Source organism: Talpa europaea (assembly GCF_964194135.1).
Source record: "Talpa europaea genome assembly, chromosome: 10".
NCBI lineage: Eukaryota > Metazoa > Chordata > Mammalia > Eulipotyphla > Talpidae > Talpa > Talpa europaea.
The window spans coordinates 71540532-71563968 of NC_140077.1; the positions used below are offsets into that span (position 1 = coordinate 71540532).

At 43.2% G+C, this 23437-nt stretch overlaps 1 protein-coding gene across 1 annotated transcript; it reads left to right on the forward strand.

Moving 5' to 3' along the window:
* Nucleotides 1-1098: 1098 nt before the first annotated feature.
* On the forward strand, nucleotides 1099-21455 carry PIGR (polymeric immunoglobulin receptor; the record flags this gene model as incomplete). The annotated part of the gene is made up of 10 exons (XM_084245518.1): nucleotides 1099-1141; nucleotides 1795-2174; nucleotides 3555-4146; nucleotides 5248-5673; nucleotides 6030-6416; nucleotides 18771-18929; nucleotides 19295-19432; nucleotides 20033-20164; nucleotides 20295-20353; nucleotides 21360-21455. The coding sequence occupies 10 exons, from the start codon at nucleotides 1099-1101 to the stop codon at nucleotides 21453-21455; spliced, it is 2412 nt and encodes an 803-aa protein (XP_084101644.1).
* Nucleotides 21456-23437: the final 1982 nt, after the last annotated feature.

Genomic DNA, 23437 nt, shown 5'->3' on the forward strand with positions numbered 1-23437 from the left:
GGGGGCTGACCTTGGATTCTCATCTCAATCTGCTGGTCTCACCAAGCAGCACAACAAAGGTCATGGCACCTGTGCTTTTAAGCCTCGTTCCATACCCCAAATCTTGGGTTTATCACTCAATGTGACAAGATCTTGATTTCCTTATCCATAAAATAGTTATCATTTTTATCTTTTTAAAGGGAAGTTATGAAACTCCAGTGCCACAGTGTAAATAAGTGACAATGCACTGAGAAGCTCTGGGGGCTCTGCAAACAAGAGGAATCAGCATAAGAGCTGTATTGGCTGTATTTGAGATGCAATACACAGTGCAGTGAGCAAGGTTTGGACTCCAGAATCAGACAAAGCTGGGTTCAAGTCTTGTCCACCTACCTCACCTATACCCCACTCACCCACACGCTTAATTTCATGACCATGAGGAAAGGACTTAAGCTTTTCACTTTCATTTCTTCCTATGTAAAATATGGATTAAAAACCCACTTCATGGGGCTGATATCAAGTTTATATGAAATAATACCTGTATACTTTTTAATCCAGCGCCTGGAAAAAGAAAAGATAGTGGTTATAACCATCATCATTACATTTAAACTGTACTCCTTACTAGGCCCCCTCTGTGAGTCTTAGTTAACTCATACAAACACCCCATAAAATATGCTAGCCCTCTTTGCCTCCCAGGGATGGAGAGGGTCAGCTGAAACAGAGACGGAGCAACTTGTTGGTAGAGTGGTCCAGTGACCAGTTCCTGAGATATTAAGGACCTTTCCCAGGACTGTGTCTCCCTGACAGGGATTCAGAACAAATGTGTTCCCATCACAAAGAAACTTGCAGCTTAGTTGAAAAAAAAAAAATCCCTTTATAGATACTACAGAACCACAAGCACCATGGGTGATAGGTCCTTGAGCTGTAATGGGAAATATGGAGCCATTTATTCATTTAAAGGCTATGTCCGTTGCTGGAGATAGAAAGCCAAACAGGTGACACAGGAATTCTGAGGTCAGCTAGTCTTGGGAGGCACACGCGCTTCATCAAATCGTGCTTCTTATGTTTCAGCACCCCATGCAAGTTGACCTAAGGGGCACAGCCCCTCGGGAGCCCCAAGTGATGATGCTCTTCTTCCTCACCTGCCTGCTGGCTGTCTTCCCAGGTAGGTCTGCCAGGTCCCAGCCCTTCCCCCTCCAGGATACAATTCCCTGGGGATATGGAAATCAGCCCCTCCCCTCACAGAGGATGCACCTTTCAAAACTTGCACTTGCCCAAGGAGTCAGACAACAGGGAAAGGTAATGTCTGAAAATAGATTGGAACAAGAACAGTGATTTCTTCATTTCAAGGCTAGGGGTCTAATAAAAGGTCTTCACTGGGAATTAAAAAAAGACCTTGACCTTGAACTAAACATGTCTATGAGTTGCTATGGAGTTTGGGGGAATGACTTATCCTTCTGGATCTCAATATTTGTCTTCTAGAAGAAAAGAAAATAATCAATATAGTGTGTTTAGAAAATAACAGATTATAATGCAAAAGTGTATACCCTACAAAAATTTGATAAACAAGGAATACCATTCGATATTATTCACCAATGTCCTTAACTGTCTCATTCATGAATTATAATTAGAATTTAATATTTATTAATCAATCATTTTACCCAACTGCATCAATTATCTAGCTGTCCTACTTGACAAATAACCCACAATAGTAATGTGTTAGGTGGAAAATTTCATCTCCTCAAAGTAGGCTGTCTGGATCCTCTCAGCAGGTTTCCCCTCCCAGAGCCTCAGAAAGTCTGTCTTTTGTCCCCATAGTGGTCTCCACGAAGAGTCCCATATTTGGCCCCCAAGAGATAAGAAAAATAGAAGGTCACTCAGCAGACATCACATGCTTCTACCCGGACACGTCTGTCAATCGTCATACCCGGAAGTACTGGTGTCGGCAGGGAGCTCAAGGCACCTGCACAACCAAAATCTCCTCTGACAGCTACATCTCCAAGGACTATCAGGACAGAAGCAGCATCATCAACTTCCCAGAGACCAACACATTTGTGGTGAACATTGCCAAACTCACGACAAATGACACTGGGAAATACAAGTGTGGTCTGGGCATTAATACCCGAGGGCTATCCTTTGATGTAGCCCTGAATGTCTTCCAAGGTAAGGATCCAGCCTCCTGGGGTCTCTGTGAAAAAGTGAGAGGGAATCGTCTCAGGTGCAACAAAAGGGCTTGAGGTAGAAATTCCGGAGAGGGGAAGATTTCCTGACATGGAGTAGGTAGGGCTATGGGCCTCCTTCCCACTGGAGGCTAGGGCTCGTGGCAACAGGACATGAGAACAAGACAGGAAGGACTGTTCAGGGGCAGCAGGCAGACTTTTCTATGTCTTCAGGCCCTGTATGACATTCTAGGGCTTTACTAAGGCCACATCCTGGTTTAAAGAGCATCAGAAAGACAATTTCTCTTAGTGTGTTTGTTGCAGGTGAGGTAGGAGGTTCATGAGCTGAGGGAGGAAAAAAATAAAAATTAACAGAGAGATTTATAGGGATCCTGGATCCTCAAATCCCTACCATTAGTTTACCCTTTATATCAAGGCCTTAAGTCACCAGAAGACTGCCTTCAAAATGCAATTTTTTAAACACATGATCCATTAGTCAATCAACACTCATAGCATTAATTAAATTATCAGTTCTTGTCCAAAGGCCGTGGCTCTGCAGAGATGGGCCACCAGACAAGTATGTTATAATTTAGGAAAGAGGAAAATAGGAAATATCTTTCTGATAACATTCAACAACAAGGACATTTTAGATAATCAAGGGTAATTTAAAGACAAAGGGAAATTTAGAAAGTGTCCCAAAAATGTATGTTGTTCTTTTGGAATATGCCTGTTATCTGTGGGCTGAATAAAGAGTTCATTCAGGTGGTGATAGAGATTCACAAAATTGCAGAACATTAGGATCCTGAGAGAGCTAGGACTTATCATCTGCAGGACATCCAGTGGAATGCTGGGGATGACGGTCATACAGCCTCTGATTAAACACTTTAAAAGGGAGAAACACACTACTTTGCATGGCATCTCATTCCATATTCAGACTGTCAAAAATTTTAGAAACTTTGTTGTAATACACTAAAAACTACCTTCCTGTACTCACATCCGATGTGCTATTTCAACCCATGTTAGTTTGAGCACCCACTAGGTAGAGGCATTGTGCTAGACACTGCAGGGAAGTCAAATCCCAATAAAGCATTGCCCTCGAGAGACTTGGGGAGTCTTGGGGAGCATAATTAACTACATACAAGATCGGAGGTAGTGACTGATATAGGTGTTAAGTGTCAGGAGAGCAAGAGGAGGGAGAGATTAGTGCCAGCTGAGAGAGGGCACGAAAAAGCATGAAACAGGACCTTGGAAGCCACATTCTGACAGTATTGCAGGTGATGAGCACACACATATCCTCAATGGAAACACTGATCTGTCCTGTATGCCACCCCTAATCCTGCAGGTCACAAGATCTCAGGTGGAATCGAAATCTACACATTGGACATGGGTGACACACTGACTGTTGACTGCCCCTTCAAGAGTGAGCATGCTTCAAGTAAGAAGTCCGTGTACTGGAAATCAAACAACAAAGACTACGTTTTAATAGCTGACTCTGAAGATGAATATAATATAGATCCTGCATTTGAAGGTAGACTAAAGCTTCAATATTACGGTACCAGTGAATTGAAGTTTACTCTCATCATCAAACAAGTCCGGCCCAGTGATGCCGGGACATACATGTGCTTGGCTGGAGATGATTTCCAAGGTCCCAATGGTGGGAAAGAAGTTGACCTCCAAGTGCTGACACCTGGGCCTCAGCTCGCTTATGCAGACCTGAGGGGCTCGGTGACCTTTAACTGTGCCCTGGGCTCCAATGTGGACAACGAGGCCAAATTTCTGTGCCGAATGAATAAAACGAAGCAGTGTAATGTGGTCATCAACACCCTGGGTACGAAGGACCCAGCCTTTGAGGGCAGGATCCTGCTCACTCCCCAGAGCAGCAGCTCATTCAGCGTGCTGATGGTCGGCCTGCGGAAGGAGGACACGGGCCACTACCTGTGTGGTGCCCATGGCTCTGGGGAGCTGCAGGAAGGCGCATCCAGTCAGGCTTGGCATCTCTTCGTCAATGAAGGTGAGCCCTGAGGGGAAGGGATGGAACACTCTGTGGACCTATTCAGTAGGCCTTGCTATTCTTCAAGCAGCCAACAGTATCTACACACTGGTAAACCCTGAGCTGGCTGCTCTGTGGGCAGCTACACAGGAGAACTAGAAAACACAGCCCTGCCTTATGTTAGCACTTAATTCTTCTGTTTTATCAAAGGCCTTTTGATGGCTGCCTCTGTTTAATAAGGATGAGGAGCGTGAAGTTCCTGACTAGGGCAAGCTTACAGATTGTCTGGGTTTCAGGGGTCACGGCAGGGCTGCCAGGGAGTGACTGGCCCTAATCTCTTTGCTCATAATCAGATGGGAGACAAACTGGAAAATCTCAGTCTCAAAGCTTTCCCAGGAAGTAATGCACCAGCCTCTAAATTTTCTACTCCAAATCTCTTAGAGTCACTGGGTATTCACCTGATCTAGACTACTCTTCTTGGCTCTGCCTTTAGGGTCACTAACACGGTTGGCTTCTTTTCACATGGAAGCGCATTTCCTTCCCTCACGAGAAACACCCGTACTTGCCATCCAAGCGCTGGCCTCTCTTGGGCATCATTTCTGTATCTAGCTGTGAGTCTTCCCCACCCCCTCAGCATCAGGGCGGGGAGGCGCTCACAGATGGCAGCTTTAGCCTCTTGGAGAATGGCCAGCCTTCGAGATGCCCTCAGAGTCTGCCAGTTACACTTATCTGTGTTATATGGTTTATATTTTATTTTGTACCATTTCAAATAAATTTTCTTAACTTAGAGAAAATCTATCAGTAGATTTTTGTGGTAAAGGTAATAAACAGGCAAAAACTTAGAGGGAGATTTAAAAGAAGCCAAATTAAGTAGTCTGTCCTTAAATCCCGTCCATTCTCTGCTCAGGGTAAAGAAGGGGAAGGGAGCGTGAAGCCCAGCAAGTGGTGAGGTCTGTGGAGTTGTGTGACTCCCACGGCAGGCTCTGTGACACCAGCAGTCTTTTTCATTTTCTGAGGGTGAGATGATTCATCTGAACCATACTCCCCACCCTAGCTGAGGCTGTGGAGAAGAGGTTGCTCGGATTATATTACTATTCTTCCATCCCATCTCTGTACTTCCAGAGACGTCAATTCCCGCTAGACCCTCTGTGGTGAAAGGAGTGAAAGGAGGCTCTGTGTCTGTGCGCTGCCCCTACAACCCTAAGGAAAGAGACAGCCTGAAGTACTGGTGCCGCTGGGAAAATACTCAAAGTGGCAGCTGCCCACTGTTGGTGCAGAGCAGCGCGGGAGTGGTTCCGGAACAGCGTGAGAACTACAAGGGAAGGCTCGCACTGTATGAAGAGCCAGGCAATGGAACCTACACCGTCATACTCAACCAGCTCACTGCCCAGGACGCTGGCATCTACTGGTGTCTGACCAGTGGCAATGATGGCTGGACAGTGGAGCTGCAGGTTGTGGACGGTAAGAGTGGATCTGGGCAAAAGGGAAGGGAGGATCCCTCAGTCATCAGTAACTTCACCCCTTTCCTCCTTTCTCACCAAACTTCATGCTGATGGGACAAACCTTGGACCTGAGGAGCAAGACCACTGTTGAGCGATTAAGTTTCTCCTGTAACAAGCACCCTTCCCTGCATACACCCACTTTTCCAACCTCCACAGGGAGCACCTGCTGTTTACAGTGTTCCAGCAACACTACTGAGTAGCGGGCAGCTCTTTGTTTGAGCCTAGAAGAGAGAAACAGAATGCAGCCCGAAGTCAAGGTGCAAGGTTCTATTGTGCTGTCATATACTGGGTTGGTTCCTGGTGTTCATGAGTAACAGTTACCACCTGGGCACATAATTACATTTCCTATGTGTTTAGTGTAATGTTTTCATTTACAAACCTGGACAAACTTTCCCACCACAGTCACTCCCCTGCAGCATCGCCAGTGCCAACTCTGTGCCCATTTCTCCCTTTACTCAACTGCAGGAGAACCAAACCTCAAAGTACCTAAGGATGTCACTGCTTGGGAGGGAGAATCTCTCAAGCTCCCCTGCAATGTATCATGCCGATTCTACTCCTCTGAAAAATACTGGTGCAAGTGGACGGACAAAGGTTGCAGGACCCTGCCCAGCCAAGATGAAGGCCCCAGCCAGGCCTTTGCGAACTGCGGCCAGAACAGCCAGCTCATAAGCCTGATCCTGAACCCAGTCACTAAGGATGATGAGGGCTGGTACTGGTGCGGGGTGAAGGATGGCCCCCAATACAAAGAGACCGTGGCGGTCCATGTAACTGTCAATAAGAGGGTTAAAGGTGAGTCTTCGAGGGTAAGACCTATACCCCCAAAACCTAAGAGGAAGGTGCCTGCCCAACAGTCCATCAGGGGTGGCTATAAGAGATTCGGGGCAAGGGAAATGTAGCCCCACATAGTTCTCCTTGAACACTCCAAAAGGGCACCTGAAATAACCATAAACCAAGAGAAAATCATAGCTTTGCTGTTTAACCTCAACTTTAAGACAAGTCCCATAGTTGCCCCTTCAGTCCATTTTGAATCCCTTTATATATAAGGTTCAAAGTCACTATCACATGCAATACCCTGTCAAATGCAATATGCCTGCTCTCAAAGGGGGCCAGACTCCTTCATTTACAGGTCTGCTAAGAAAATTAAGGCAACCTCTTCTTGCAAGTTTCAATGTAAACCCTTTTTTTTAATATCACATGAAATGTCTCATCCCTAATGAGAGTGCTTTTCCTGCCCTCATCCCTTACATCCCTTGACCATCGCTCCCTCCCCTCCTCTGTCTTAACCTCGGGCCCTCATATCCTTTATTAGTGCCCACTAGTTTATATACATATTTTGCTTTGTCAGAACACACACCATATAAGCATGTGATATTTGACTTTGTCATTCTGACTTGCTTTACTACACATAATTCCCTCAGACTCTTCCCATTTTGCAGTAAATGGTACCATTTCATCTTTCTTTAGAGCTGTATAGTATTACTTGTTGGGCTATTGTATTCCACAAAGGATTGGGGGGGGTCAATTTTTGCCTTTTTTTAACTTAATGATGCACCTTGGTTTACATCTTTGTAAATATTTTGAAAAGGTAGGATTTCTCCCCTCATGTGTGGCCATCATAGCTTTCCCACAAACAAAGCACCCATAAGAAGCCCACCATGGCCCATTGTACCTCCCTCCCCTCCTACACCCTCATCCTTCCTATCTCCCTTCCCCTATTGGATGTCTCAGATCTATGGTCAGTTTTCAAGGATTGGTTATAAAATTTGTCTTCATTTGATCCTTTGTTTGATTTCTTTATATTCCACATATGAGTGACACAATCCAGTATTTATCTTTCTCCTTCTGGCTTATTTTACTTAGCATATTCCACTAGTGTTTCTTCCTGATTTAGTCTTGGTAAACTATATTGTTCTAGAAATCTGTTGACTTATTCAGGTTATTGAATTTATTGCCATATAGTTATTTGGTCATAGTAATCACTTGTGATCCTTTGTATTTCTGTGGTAATTTCCCCTCTTTCATTTCTAATTCTGTTTATTAATAATTTTCCTCCTCTTTTCTTTCTTAGCCTAGCTAGATGTTTATCAGTTTTATTTATCTTCTTGGAGAACCAACTTTAATTTTATCAATCTTTTGACTTCTGTTTCATTTATTTCTGCTCTTATTTTTATTATGTCTTTTCTTCTAATGACTTTTGGACTTGTTTGTTCTTTTTCAAATTGCTTAATATTAAGTTGTTTATTTGGAAATTTTCAATGTTCTGTATTATAATTATCTCCCCTCTTAAAATTATTTTTGCTCCATCCTGTAAGTTCTAATAACTTGTATCTTCATTTTCATTAGTTTCAAGGTGTTTTTTCTTAATTTCTGCTTTAATATCCTCTTTTATCTAATAGCTGTCAAGCGGCATGTTCCTTAGTCTCCATGTATTTAGTGTTTTTCCTCTCTCTCTTTTTTTTTTTTAGTTTATTTATAGCTTTATGGCATTATTGTCAGAAAGAGTATTTGGTACCATTTCAATCTTAGTAGTTTTATTGACAATTGACTTGTGTCCCAGCATATAGTCTATTCTTGAAACTTTTCCACATGCACTTGAAAAAATAAACATGCAGCAGTTGGGGGTAGAATGTTCTGTAGGTGTCTATTGATCTAGTTGCTCCTTAAGGCATTTTTACTATTTTTTTAAGATTTATTTATTTATGTATACAAGAACTGGGGTACAGGCCAGAGTGTGGGTGGCAAGAGGATTCACCAGAGACAGAGTGGAAAACAGAAAAGGCAGACTGATTGACATACACTGCTAAGGGGAACAGTAGGCGAGACAGGAGAGTTCTGCTGCGCCATGTGGGTTGCTCCCTGGCCGGGGATCGAACTCGTGCTACAGTGGCTGCGGGTAGATTCATAGGTTGTGTCGTAACTCCTTGCACCACAAGGGAGGCCCTTTTATTATTATTCTGACTTGTTGATGTGCTCACAGTTGTAAGTTGAAATTTACAACTGAAATTGAGTGTTGAAATTCCCTAGTATTATTTTGTTAGTGCCAATATTTCACTTCAAGTCTATTAATAATCACCTGGGACTTTAAAGGTCCTCTAATATTTGGTGTACATGTTATTTCTTGTTTTACTAGGTCCTTAATCATAATGAAATGTCCATCTCTATAATTTATTACCTTTTTTTCCAATTGAATCTATTTTATCCAATATAAGGATAGTTGTTCCTGACTTTTTTGTATTAGCATTTGCTTGTAGGATTATTGCACATGCTTTAACTATCATCTGTGCTTGTCTTTGTTGGTAAAATGGGTTTCCTGAAAACAGCAGAATGTTGAACTTCCACTTAGTCACTCCATAACATTTAATTGATGAATTCAGTTACATTTAAGTTACTGTTTTTCTACTAGTTTTAACTTTTTAAGTTTGTCTCTGTCTTTTTATTTTATGACTTCTTCCTTTTATGTTTCGTTGAGGTACCATTTCCATCATTTTACATTTTGTTTGAAATGTTGCTAAGGCTAATACATGATGGACTGTTTTTGTGACCCATTTAGACAGTCTGGTCTCAAACTCCTTCTGATGAATTACACTTGTACTGTCCATCCCCTCCATTAATTTAGATAGCTGTCACTTTCATATTTACTTCAAAATATCCCCTTTAATGCTTCCTTTATATCCAGCTTGGTGTTGATCCATTATCTTAACATTTGTCTCTCAGTGAAACTCTCACCCTTCCTTCTGCTTTGAATGATAATATTGCATAATAAAGAGTATTCTGGGCTGGAAATCTTTTTTTAAGTGTCTTAAATTTTTAAATAGCAATTTATTATTTTAAATGTGGTCACATTAGGATTCTTTTTGAATTTTTATTTTTTTTTTTTAGTTTTTTTAATATTTTATTTTATAAAATTCTTATGTCATTTTTCATCTTTGCACAATGTATGCATTTTCATTATAGTTATATTCCCCATACAATTGCAAACCCCCCCCCTTATTTTAACTCTAGTCCTTCCTCTCCCCGCCCCTCCCTCCCCCCACCACCCCCAGTAGTGTGTCTCTGGTTTATAGTTGCTTGTTGATTTTGATTTTTACTTTGTATTGATAAAGTCTTTTTCCTGGTCTCTTATTTAAGTTTTCTAAATTCCTGCTATGAGTGAGACCATCCGGTATTTTTCTTTTTCTTTCTGACTTATTTCGCTGAGCATGATCCCTTCTAGCTCCACCCATGTTGCTGCAAACTGCATGTGTTTATCTTTTTTTTTTTTTTTTTTTTTTTATAAATTTTATTGTTATATTCCCCATACAATTGCAGCCCCCCATTCTGACCCCAATCCCTCCCCTCCCGCCCCCGCCCCCCTAAAAGTGTCTCTGGTTCATAGTTTTTTGTTGATTTTGATTTTCACTTTCTTATAGTTATTCATTTTCCTGGTCCCTTATTTAAGTTTTCTAGATTCCTGCTATGAGTGAGACCATCCGGTATTTTTCTTTTTCTTTTTGGCTTATTTCGCTGAGCATGATCCCTTCCAGCGCCATCCATGTTGCAGCAAATTGCATGTGTTTATCTTTTTTGAATGCTGAGTAATATTCCATGGTATATATGTACCACATCTTCTTGATCCAGTCATCTATTTTTGGGCATTTGGGTTGTTTCCAAAGCTTAGCTATTGTAAACAGTGCTGCTATAAACATAGGGATGCAGGTGTTCTTTGGAATTGATGTTTCTGTGTCCTTTGGGTAAATACCTAGGAGTGGAATTGCTGGGTCATATGGAAGCTCTATGTTTAGTAGGTCCAGAAATCTCCACACAGCTTTCCACAGTGGTTGGACCAGTTTGCACTCCCACCAACAGTGCAGAAGAGTTCCTTTTTCTCCACACCCTCGCCAACATTTGTTGTTGCTAGTTTTTTTAATATGTGCCATTCTCACTGGTGTAAGATGGTATCTCATGGTAGTTTTGATTTGCATTTCCCTGATGACAAGTGATGTTGAACATTTTTTCATATGCCTGTTGGCCATTTGCATTTCCTCTTCAGAGAAGTTTCTTTTAAGCTCTTCTGCCCATTTTTTGACTGGATTATTTTCTTTGTTGTTGTTGAGACTCATCAGCTCTTTGCAGATTTTTGTGATCAGTCCTTTATCATTAGTGTTGGGTGCAAAAATGTTCTCCCAGTTGGTGGGGTTTCTCTTTGTTTTTGTTATTGTCTCTTTTGCTGTGCAAAAGCTCTTTAATTTGATATAGTCCCAGCTGTTTATCTTTGCCTTCACTATCACTGCTTTGGGTGATGTGTCTGTAAAGATGTCTTTGATGTGCAAATCACGTAGTGTTTCGCCTATATTTCCTTCTATATATTTTATGGTTTCAGGTCTTATGTCTAGTTCTTTAATCCATTTTGAGTTGATTTTTGTGTATGGTGTGAGGTGGTGGTCAAGCTTCATTCTTTTGCATGTAGCGACCCAGTTTTCCCAGCACCATTTATTGAACAAACTTTCTTTGCTCCAATGCATAGTCTTTGCTCCTTTGTCAAAGATTAGTTGACCATAAACCTGTGGGTTTATTTCTGGATTTTCTATTCGATTCCATTGGTCTGTATGTCTGTTCTTGTTCCAATACCATGCGGTTTTGATGATTATGGCTTTGTAGTATAGTTTGAAGTCTGGGAGTCTGATGCCTCCATTCCCTTCTTTTTTTTTCAGGAGAGCTTTGGCTATTCGGGGTTTTTTGTGATTCCATATGAATTTCATCAATAATTGTTCTATTTCTTTGAAGAATGACATTGAAATTTTGATTGGAATAGCATTGAATCTGTATATTGCTTTTGGAAGGATGGCCATTTTAATAATGTTTATTCTTCCAATCCATGAGCAGGGGATGTCTTTCCATTTCTTTGTGTCTTCTTCTATTTCTTTTAACAGTGTTTTATAGTTTTCTTTGTATAGGTCCTTTACCTCTTTTGTTAGATTTATTCCCAAATATTTGATTTTTTTTGTTTCAATAACAAAAGGGATGGTCTTTTTGATTTCTTCTTCTTCAGATTTATTGTTTGTGTATAGGAAGGCTACTGACTTTTGCGTGTTGATTTTGTATCCTGCCACTTTACTGAACTGATTGATGAGTTGAATTAGCTTTTCTGTGGAGTTTTTGGGGTTCTCTATGTATAATATCATATCGTCTGCAAATAGTGATAGTTTGACTTCTTCTTTTCCTATTTGGATTCCTTGGATGTCTTTCTCTTGTCTTATTGCCCTGGCTAGGACTTCCAGTATTATATTGAAAAGCAATGGTGAGAGTGGACATCCTTGTCTTGTTCCAGATCTTAATGGAATTGCTTTCAGCTTTTCACCATTGAGAATGATACTGGCTGTTGGCTTGTCATAGATGGCCTTTATGATGTTGAGGTATGTTCCTTGTATCCCAAGAATTTCAAGGGCTTTTATCATGAATGGGTGTTGCACTTTGTCGAAAGCTTTCTCAGCATCTATTGATATTATCATATGGTTTTTATATTTCTTTTTGTTGATGTGTTGGATAACGTTGATTGATTTTCGGATGTTAAACCATCCTTGTGCCCCTGGAATGAATCCAACTTGGTCGTGGTGAATTATCTTATGGATACATTGTTGGATTCTGAAAGCTAAAATTTTATTCAGGATTTTTGCATCAGTGTTCATTAGGGAGATTGGCCTGTAGTTTTCCTTTTTTGTGTTGTCCTTGTTCGGTTTTGGTATTAGTGTAATGTTGGCTTCATAGAACGTGTTTGGTATTGTCCCTTCCTTCTCAATTTTTTGGAAGAGTTTGTGAAGGATAGGCACTAATTCGTCTCTGAATGTTTGGTAGAATTCATTTGTAAATCCATCAGGTCCTGGGCTTTTGTTTTTGGGGAGGTTTTTGATTACCATTTCAATTTCGCTAATTGTAATTGGTCTGTTTAGGTGTTCTATTTCTTCTTTATCTAGCTTTGGGTGATTGTAGAGTTGTAGGAATTTGTCCATCTCCTCTAGATTGTTAAACTTGTTTCCATATAACTGTTCATAGTAGTTACTGATTATTCTTTTGATTTCTGCTGTGTCCGTTGTGATTTCTCCTCTTTCATTGATGATCCTGTTTATTTGTGCTTTCTCCCTTTTTTCCTTTGTGAGCCTGGCTAGGGGTTTGTCTATTTTATTGATTTTTTCAAAGAACCAGCTCTTGGTTTCATTGATCTTTTGGATTGTTTTTTTAGTTTCAATTTCATTTATTTCTGCTTTGGTTTTTATTATTTCTTTTCTTCTACTGGTTTTGGGGTTTTTTTGTTGTTCTTTTTCTAGATCTTTGAGCTTCGAGATGAGGTTGTTTCTTTGCGTTCTTTCTTGTTTCTTGATGTGAGCTTCTATTGCTATATATTTTCCTCTTATTACTGCTTTTGCTGCATCCCATACATTTAGGATATTGGTGTCCTCCTTGTCGTTCAATTCAAAAAATTTTTTAATTTCTTCTTTGATCTCCTCCTTAGTCCAATGGTCTTCCAGTAGTGTGGTTTTTAATCTCCATGAGGTAGGAAAGTTCCTTGCCTTCTTTTTATGGTTTATTTCTAGTTTGATGCCTTCATGGTCAGAAAAGATGGTTGATATGATTTCAATCTTGGTGTATCTGTTGATGTTTGTCTTGTGCCCCAGTATGTGATCGATCCTGGAGAATGATCCGTGTGCGCTTGAGAAAAATGTGTACTCCATTTTTTTGGGGTTTAGTGTTCTATAGATGTCTGTTAAGCCCAATTGCTCTAGGTCTTTATTTAGAGCTTTGGTTTCTTTACTTATTTTTTGTCTTGTTGATCTATCCATTGTTGATAGTGGTGTGTTGAAGTCTCCCACTACGTATGTGTTTTCTCTGATGTCTGTTTTCAGAGAGGACAACAGTTGTCTGATATATTTTGGTGCTCCTTCGTTTGGTGAGTATATGTTAATGAGTGTTATTTCTTCTTGAAGTATTGTCCCCTTGATCATAATGTAGTGACCATTGGGGTCTCTTTTTATCTTTTTGAGTTTGAAATCTGTTTTATCTGATATAAGTATAGCTGTTCCTGCTTTCTTTTTTGGTCCATTTGCTTGTAGGATTGTTTTCCATCCTTTAACTTTGAGCCTATTTTTATCTTTTGTAGCTAAATGTGTTTCCTGGAGACAGCAAAAGGTTGGGTTTTGTTTCTTAATCCAGGCTGCAACTCTGTGTCTTTTTATTGAAGAGTTTAGTCCATTTACATTTAGAGTTAATATTGATATGTTAACATCTGTATTTGCCATTGTGTTTGTCTTTCCTTTGATTTTATTTATTTATTCTTTTAATAACTTTTTTTTTTTTTGGCCTTCTTTCATTGTTATTCGTCGCTCTGAGGTTCTGGCTTTAGGACTCCTTGTAGTATTTTTTGGAGTGGGGGTTTAGTTGCAATGAAATTCCGGAGTTTCTGTTTGTCTGGGAAGGTCCATATTCTTTCTTCAAAGAGGAAGGAGAGCTTTGCGGGATAGAGTATTCTTGGTTGGCATCTGTTTTCTTGGAGTCTGTTGACTATGTCCCTCCACTCTCTCCTTGCCCGTAGTGTTTCTTCGGAGAAGTCTGATGTCAGCCTGATTGGTTTTCCTTTGAATGTTATCTGTTTCTTCCCTCTTGCCAGCTTCATTATTTTTTCCTTGTCCTGGATTCTTGGGAGCTTTACTATTATGTGTCTTGCTGTATTTTTCCTTTCGTCGTGGAAGTTTGGTGTTCTTCTTGCTTCTTGTATATCAATTTTCAGCTCCTTCTTCGCATTTGGGAAGTTCTCTTCAATTATCTCTTTGAATATTTTCTCTGTTCCTACATCTCTCTCCTCTCCTTCTGGTATTCCTATAACTCTTATATTTCCTTTCCTCATGGAGTCAGATAGTTCCCGAAGTCTTTCTTCGTTCTTTTTCCTTCGTACTTCTCTTTCCTTTTCTGTTTTGGTTCTTTTTATTTCTGTGTCTTCAAGATTACTTATTCGTTCTTCCATTTCATCTATTCTGCTTTCATTGCTTTTCCCAGAATTCTTTAGTTCTTCCATTAATTCTTTGATCTCCTGCATTTCTTTTACTTCCCTCTTTAGGGACTCAATTTCTTTCTTCTGACCATTGTTTTCCCTCTCTAGGGACTCAATTGCATTCTTCTGATCGTTGATTATTTTTCCCTTATCATTGTTTTCCTTTATGACTTCTGTCAGTTTTTTAATCACGGCAATTTTAAATTCTCTTTCTGGAAGGCTCAGAAATTCTTCCAAGTTATTGTCGTTGCAATCTGGGGGCTGGCTTTCTTTTTGTGGTGTGCTTTTTCTCTGGAGAGTTGCTAGGTTGCGTGTGGTTCTTCTCCTCCCTACTGTCTGTTTTCTAATTTGCCGTATGCGTTGGGACACTGTGTTGTTGGGACTTGCCGGCATCTTGGGTGGGCTTCTCTGTTCCCCTCTGGTTCTTCCAGGAGTCATCTGTCAGTTTCAAGCAGCCTTTACTGGAGAAAGGTCCCTGTTCTAAAATGCCGATGTGGGGACACACTCCCCTGTGCGCCTGGTCTGCCCCGGCGGTGGGTTCCTGCTCCCCTCTGGGCTTGGACTGCAGGCCAGAGGGGGTCTGGCGTGGGCGAACTTCCCCCGCTCACCTCTGGCTCCTGAGGAAGCCTTCTGCAGGTAGTTTTTACTGAAGAAATGTCCCTGTTCTAAAATGGTGATGTGGGACACACTCCCTGCGCTTCTGGTCTCAGGCACACTCTTCTGCGCGCCTGGTCTGCCCCGGCTGTGGGTGCTCGCTCTCCCTGTGGGCTCAGACTACTTGTTCAGAAGGGGCCCGGTGTGGGCTAACTCCCCAGCTGGCCACTAGCTCCTTCAGTAGCCTGTGCTGGGGTCAAGTCGCTAGGTGGCGCCAGAGATCTCTCCTAGAGCCCTTGGGGAGCTGATTTTCCACCCCGTGGGACAGGGAGCAGAGCGGGGATGGTAGGGTACACCTCAACAGCTTTGGGGTGCTGTGTCTGCCTTGTGCCCCACCGTCGTGGGGAACCCACGCCCCTAATTTCGTGCCCCGGGTCTCAGTTCCAAAGCCCTCAGTTCCAGGACGCGGGCTGTAGCCCAGATCAGTGGCGCGGGAATGGCGCCTTTTGAATCCCGCTCCCCTGCCTGGGCGCCTTGTTCCTGCTCACTCAGGGAGGGCCTCCGCCCGGGTCTCAGTTCCAAAGCCCTCAGTTCCAGGACGCGGGCTGTAGCCCAGATCAGTGGCGCGGGAATGGCGCCTTTTGAGTCCCGCTCCCCTGCCTGGGCGCCTTGTTCCTGCTCACTCAGGGAGGGCCTCCGCCGTCTCCCCGCAAGCCTAGGTCGCAGGCGCAGGGGCCTGGGCAGCTGCAATCCGAGCGCCGCTTTCGCGCAAGCTTACCGGCGGCCGGGGCTGTGTGCTGGTGCTGGTCTCCTCCTGGGGGGCGGGGCTCTCTTTAATTGCGCGTGGAGCTCACCTCCGCGGTGGATCCTGCAGGGTTCGCCTCAGCTCCCGTTCACGGGGTGTGGTGGCTGAAATAGTTCCTTTCCACTCACAGTCCCGCTTGCTGCATCCGTTTTTCTTGTTGGGCGTTTTGGTTTGTTGTTTCCCTCGTCTCTGCCGGTCGGAGAGTGCCGCCTCTGTGGGCGGGGGAGGGGAGCAGGGTTCTGCGCTTCCCTCCCTTCTCGTCCTCTTTTATGGCAACTTTCTTCTTCGGGCAGTTTGCTGGAGTTGTCCGTTTATCTTCCGTGTCCCAGTTCTCACTGGGACCTGCCGCTTTTCCTCCCTATTAACTTTTTTTAATGGGAGATCTTACTCGCAGCGTCTCCTCGCCGCCATGTTGCTCCTCTTTTTGAATTTTTAAATGCCTCCTTTTTGCCTCTAGGTTTTCCACTGAAACATCTGCAGACAAGTGATAGGTGTTCCTCTTCTTTCTCTTGGTGCTCTTAATATTCTGCCCTTGTCGTTAACTTTAACAATTTAATATAATGTGTCTTGGAGTGTACTGACATCTCTTTGGCCCTCTTGGATCAGAACATCTGATCTATTTCCCAGTTTGTGATGGTTCCCAGCAATTATTTTTTTAAACAAATTCTATGCCTTTCTCTTTCTCCACTTCTTCTAGGGTTCTCAAGTTATTTCTCTTTAGGATTTTCCCAAGAGCTCTGACACTCTTTTCATTTTTTAATTCTTTTTTCTTTTCATTGTGGTATTTGTGTGTTCTCTGACACTGTGTTTTGAAGCTCACTCGTCTCTCCATTCTTACATTTGTCTGCTGTTGAGGTTCTCTATTATATTTATAATTTATCTATAATACTTTTCATTTCCAGTAGTTAATCGTGGATCACTTGTTACAGCTAGTTCTCACTGTTACACTAATCTCACAATTTCTTGATCTTTATAAGGTTCTGTTTTTCATCATCCAACGCCTTTAGTTTAGTCGGTGTGGATATTACTATTACCCTGAATTCTTTTTTTTTTTAAGTTTTTTTTTTAATTTTTATTTATTTATTTATACAAGCACTGGATACAGTCAAAAGCATGGGAGGGTGAGAGAATTCACCAGAGCCAGAGTGGGGAGCAGAGCAGGCAGAAGGACGAAAGGACACTGCTGAGGGAGCAGCGGGCGGCAGGGGAGGTCTGCGCGCCATGTGGGACCCTCCTCCGGTGGCCAGGGAGCAGCCAGGGATCGAACAGGTGCTGCAGAGGCTGTGGGCAGCTTCGCAACCCAGCGCTCAACCACTGCGCCACCAGGGAGGCCCACCCTGAATTCTTAAATAAGCACATACTGCATTGCTTCTGGATTGAGATTTCTCTCAGGGTTTTGTGTTGGTTTTTTGCCTCAGCATTTGTGATATTTTCTTCCGTCTCTTGGGTTTTTTTTTTTGTTGTTGTTGTTGTTGTTGTTGTTATAGGGGTTTCCTGTTTTCAATAAATTGACTTGATGCTCTTCCTAAAAGAAATAACAGACTGTTATTTCTGTTATTTCTTTGGCTGAAGGCTTTGCACCCGTTCAGATGGCTGGGGCACTGGTGCTAGTGAGGGGTAATAGTTGGGCCGTAGCACTTTGAAAAGTTGTCTCCAGTGAGCATCAAGGTTTCAAACATCCTGAAATGCAACAGGTACCTAAGATGTGTTGTGCAATTCCATGATGATCTCCTCCGCTAAGCCAATTCCTCAACCAGAATTTCTCATACAGTGTCACACCAGTCTCGGGCTGTGACTGAGCAATGTAATGCCACATGAGGCTGTAACTGAGGTGCTTATTCCTGCGATTAAGATGCAGGTGTTTAAGTTCTGGTGAGTTCATGTCTTGACTTTGGCCCTGGATAGGGATAAAGTAGGTGTTTTGACAGCTTCAGCACTGCAAATAATAACCTCTTCTATTAGGAGACAGAGGGTTCTAATTTGGGAGTTTCAGGCTCTAGCAATCCAGTAATCACCACTCTGCATTCTTAAAACTCCAGATGGTAAAGAGGGTATTTTTTTTTAAATAATAAATTTTATTTTTATATTCCCCATACAATTGCAGCCCCCCCATTCTGACCCCAATCCCTCCCCTCCCGCCCCCGCCCCCCTAAAAGTGTCTCTGGTTCACAGTTTTTTGTTGATTTTGATTTTCACTTTCTTATAGTTATTCATTTTCCTGGTCCCTTATTTAAGTTTTCTAGATTCCTGCTATGAGTGAGACCATCCAGTATTTTTCTTTTTCTTTTTGGCTTATTTCGCTGAGCATGATTTCATCCCTCTAGACCACCTGGGTCCAGGTAGTCTGGCTCATGAAGATATCCACCTCTGAGCCACTGCTAGGGGGCAGCACTCTCACACCCAGTATGCAGTCAGGAGACTTTGGGCAGGGTTTCAAAGATGGGAAAAGTTTCTCTGCAGTCAAATGATGGGTCAGTCCTTAAAAGACTGTGGATCAAAATGAATTTGTATTGAGGGGGCACAGATCATCAGTATCAAACTAGAGAAAATCATCACTTCTCTATGTCTAGTGTCATTCTGGATCCTACCATGACAGCTTGGGATTCTAACTCTGACTCTATGATTCGTAATGAAGTGTTATTTCTCAGACTCCCTAACCACAGTAAGTAAAAGCATACAAAAAGAATGACATACAGCCCCACTCTTCTTTCTCCATTGTCTGAAGATGTCAACCAAGTAATTGCTGCTCCTGATAAGGAGGTGAGAGAGCCAAGTGTCAGGAAGATTGAGAACAAAGTCAACCAGGATCCCAGCCTCATTCAGGATCCCAGCCTTTTTGCAGAGGACAGAGCAGTGAAGGATTCTGGAAGTCCAGATGATGGGGGCAAAGCATCCCCCGAAACCAGCAGGTGAGCAGAGATTCAGGACTCTCCACTGTGAAAACATCCCGAGGGTGAGACTGGCCCACCAGGCCCAAGCAGGAGAGCCTTTCCCCTCTGGAAAAGTGGAGGCATATCCTGCTTCTCCTGTGCTCAGAGGGCCCAGCGGTGCTTTCTGTACTTCTGTCCCAGAGCAGTGCTTTAGCACTAAGTTGGACTTACCATGCCTGGAAAGGCTTCTGAAGAGAGGTAACTATGGCATGGAGAGGATCGGGAGGAAAGAGTAGATCAATCTGGAGGAGGAAATAGCTGAAGCCAACTTGCCAGAACATCCTGAGACCCTCAGGATTCCCTTTCAGTGCCTGACTAGTTAATCCTTCTTCCAGCTCTGCAGGACAAGGTGGCAGCTCTACTGTGCTGGTCTCCACTCTGGTGCCCCTGGCCTTGGTGCTGGCACTGGGGGCTGTGGCACTGGCAGTGGCCAGAGCCCGTCACAGGAGAAATGTTGGTGAGTCTACAGAATGCTGTACCCTACCCCTCTCCTCAGTTCTGCTTAGCTGTCCTTATGGGAGTCTGCAAGTCCTTTCTCTCTCATAGGCTCACAGAGAGTTTGGAAAAGCAATGTGGGGAAGGGTCAGCTCACACACACACCCAACACTTACCATATGTGCGGCAACCAAAATGCTATCTTCAGCAGGCTATCTCCAATTGCTCAGGCTCACTGTTCAGTAGCAGGGTGGCCAGGAAGACGAGAACAGGATGCTGAAAGATGTGGATGTCTGGCTTAGTTTAAGAATGGACTGCATGGCTTTGATGTGTCCCCACTCATAGCTCAGTCTCCTAGTGGCTCAAGACCAGGATCATAAAACCTCAAAGGGCTAATGTGAGGGCAAAACAAGGTACAATGCACTGAGTGGTCAAAGACCACTGAAGAGCAGGGATTGTTAAGTTTTGATTATTCATGAAAAAGAACTGAGATGAGCACAGAGCCCTGTCTTCCTCCAGCTGGCCTGCAGGGCTTCAGCAGATCCTCAGAGAGGAGCAGGACTTACTGTTCTCACATAACCCAAACCCTACCCCTGCACCAAATTTTCTTTCTCCTGGACAGACCGAGTTTCAATTAGAAGCTACAGGACCGACATCAGCATGTCCGATTTAGAGAACTCCAGGGATTTTGGAGGCAATGACAACATGGGAGCTTTTCCAGACAATCAGGAAACTTCCCTTGGAAGAAAAGATGGTATGTCCCTCACTCGAAAGAATGCCCAGCTTTTGGGGGATAGTAAGGATATACCTGTCCCTGTGTCTGGGGTGGGAATATGAGTTTAATGAAAGCTAATCAAGGTCTCCCACACTCCATCTTCACACAGAAACCATCACCACCACTGAGAACACCATGGAGACTGAAGAACCCAAGAAGGCAAAAAGGGTAAGGGGAAGGAAGGAGAAGGAGGCCTCACTTGTATGACCAGAAAATCTAGCATGATACTTCAGTTAGAAAGAAACCCCAACTTCAAAGTTGGGGTTGATGTCAGAATAGCATTCAGGAGAAATTTTGGAGGGCGAGATATACCTTACTACATTGATATGACCAAGGTTGAGGCAGAAGGTGACCTGAAATTACAGGTGGGAAGTAAGGAGACTGGAGGATGAGGAAAGGGAGGGCACAGAAGAGTCAGCCACAGGGTGGGAAGAGCAAATGTCAAATGCCGATGATTGGGTGGATGGTTTTTGTGGGCTGTGGGATCCATGGATGTCAGGTTACATCCTCACCTCCCTTAAGAGTTTGAACAGGACCAACCTTTGACCTGAAGGACATTTGTTCATGTGGACAATTTGATAGTCACTAGAAAGCCCCTCCCCACACCAGCTACATGACTTGAAACCCTATCAGAGGCAAATCCTGCCTGTGGATCACATATTATCTTCCCTTATACCTCCCTGACCCTGAGATGTCAGTGCTTTCATCATATCTACTCTCCCCACTGTAGCAGAGAAGCAGCATTTAGAACAACTAGGGTAGTGAATGAGCCCTGGGCCAAGACTTCGCCTCTAGTCTTGTATGGCTAAGGCTATGTCTCTGGTTTGGTAAAGAAAGAAATATAGACCACTATGGCTGATACCAGCCTTTGCCACCTTGCCTGTGGGCTGTGTGGGTGGAGCTTCCAGGGGAAGACCCAGGAAACAGAAGTTGTTCCACTCCATGTGTCATAAGGAGGTAGTGAGAGAAAGGGAAATAATTTTAGATGCTTCAATATTTCTCAAAATTAGTTTTTGGTGGGCATAGGGGCTGGAATAAGAAGAGCAGGTCAACACGGACTTAGGTCACTTATGTCACAATTAGGAATTCAAGACACTCAGTATTTCTTCTCCCTCTGACTTCTACCCACTTAGCAATACCCCAAATACTGACTCCTCTTGTGTTGCTCCCTTAGTCATCCAAGGAGGAAGCTGACATGACCTACACTGCCTTCCTACACCAGTCCAACGACATGGCTGCCAGAATCCATGACAGCCCCAGTGAAGCCTAGGCAGTGTCTGCCACCCTCTCCTTCTGTCTACAACAATCACCTTCAGAATCACACTGATCATAAAGCCTTCAGCCAACGGGCCCGCCTGCCTGTACTCACATCACACCTCGGCTCTTCTGACCTGTCTTCAGAGTATGTGCTCCTCTCTTCTCAGTGGCCTCCAAGCCTGGCCTGGCCAACTTATTTCTACTGGGGCTGAGGTGGTGTAAGGAGTTCCACTTGAAGCTTATTCTAATGACAGAACCTAGGGTGTGGGGGGAAAATTAGAGGAACCTCCAAGAGGAGACCAGAGTCTATGGGGAGATGATGTTAGTAAGCGGAGCTACTCACGGCATCTTTGTAGGCCTATACTTCATCCCCCAGTGCTCCATCCTAGTTTCCTTCATTGACAATATATATTTAAAAACTCACTGGAATCCAGGTCTCTCTGCAGAGAGACCACATTGATTTATAGTAAATTTTTTATAGTATTTATAGTAACCTGAAATTCCCAGCAGGGGCACTCACCATTTTCTGTTGAGAGATACAATAAACTGTTTGAAGTTCTAAGGCCTTAGGGATCATACAACATGGGCAAAATGCACATTCTCACACTTTTTATAGGTGAAGACATTGAGATCCTGAGAGGTAAATAAGTTTACTGAAGTGCATTCAGTGAGATACCCTATTGTCAAAACTAGATTTGGTGCCTCCTGCCTCATGACTAGAGCCCTTATTTCCTGGTGGAAGTAATTATAGAATAAGGAAGATGAGGAAGAGGAAGAGGAAGATGTAAATGGAGACTAGTCTTTTGCAAGTACTACATAGGAGGATAGAATTGTCAAATGCTCATAATCCCTATATTTTAAGAGTTCCAAGAAGAAGGGAAGAAAAGAGCGTTTGATGGTACCAGGGAAGGGATGATATCCAAAGAGCTAAGGTTTAAGGTCTTTTTCCCTCTGAGTTCTGTATTTCAGCCAGTATATCTACAAGCTGACACTTGCTAACAAACACGTGGTTTAATTAATAATTAATTAAAGATTGTGATTGCCAGTAAGGAGGCTCCGACTACATTTGTCCCCCCTGACGTTATGCTTTCCAGACAATCCTTTCAGAGCATTTGCCTTGGCCCCACTTTAGGCACCCCAGGACTTATACCTAAACTGTTTTTCTTGACTCCAATGCTGAGCTGTTGGGGCTAGGAGAATACCTACAACTGGGACCAAGATTGTCTTTAATAAAAGACGCATTTGGATCTATTCCAATCTTCAAGACTGACTCCCAAGCTCTATGTTACAGAACATAAGATAAACAGAAAGAAGATAGAACCAATGCTTCTCTCAGGCATTAAAAAAAATATTGGGAGCGAAGTCACAACATGGCAGACTAGCTGGCTACAGGCAAGTCTCTCCTCTAAGCACAACCTAAGAAAACAACTGTTGCCACAAATACATCTCATCAGCTCATCTAGCATATTTGGCTGGATTGACCCATGCATCCCTCACCACCTGCCCTGCCAGGAATAGTTGTTTGCTTCCTGTGGTAGTGGAGCAGGGAGAAGGGAGGAGAGCTATGGCCACAGTGGCAGCTCTTCCCAGCAAAGGGCATGTGCTTTGTTGCACCCAGACTGGTACAAATGGCCTCCACAGTGGGGGTAAAGTACTAGGACCCAGGTGTTCAGTCCCAGAGACTCTGTAGGCTAGCCAGTAGAGCCCATCTTCCCACACCTCAGGAAGTGAGGGGTTTTCACTGGAGAGAAACTTGCTGTGAGCCACAGAAGCCCATGATTCCAAGCTGGGGACCAAGAAAACAGACTCTGGCCATGGATCGGTGCCTCCTCTGGTGGCTGACAGAGAAGTGGCAGCATAGGTTTCTCACCCCCCTATGACTGTGACTGTGCTGTTTATCCCTCCTTTTCCATACTTCCCCCTTCTGCCACATAAATAAAAAAGGATCCCAAAACTAAAGCCACAGCATCATCTATGGGAATAAGGGCCAACACA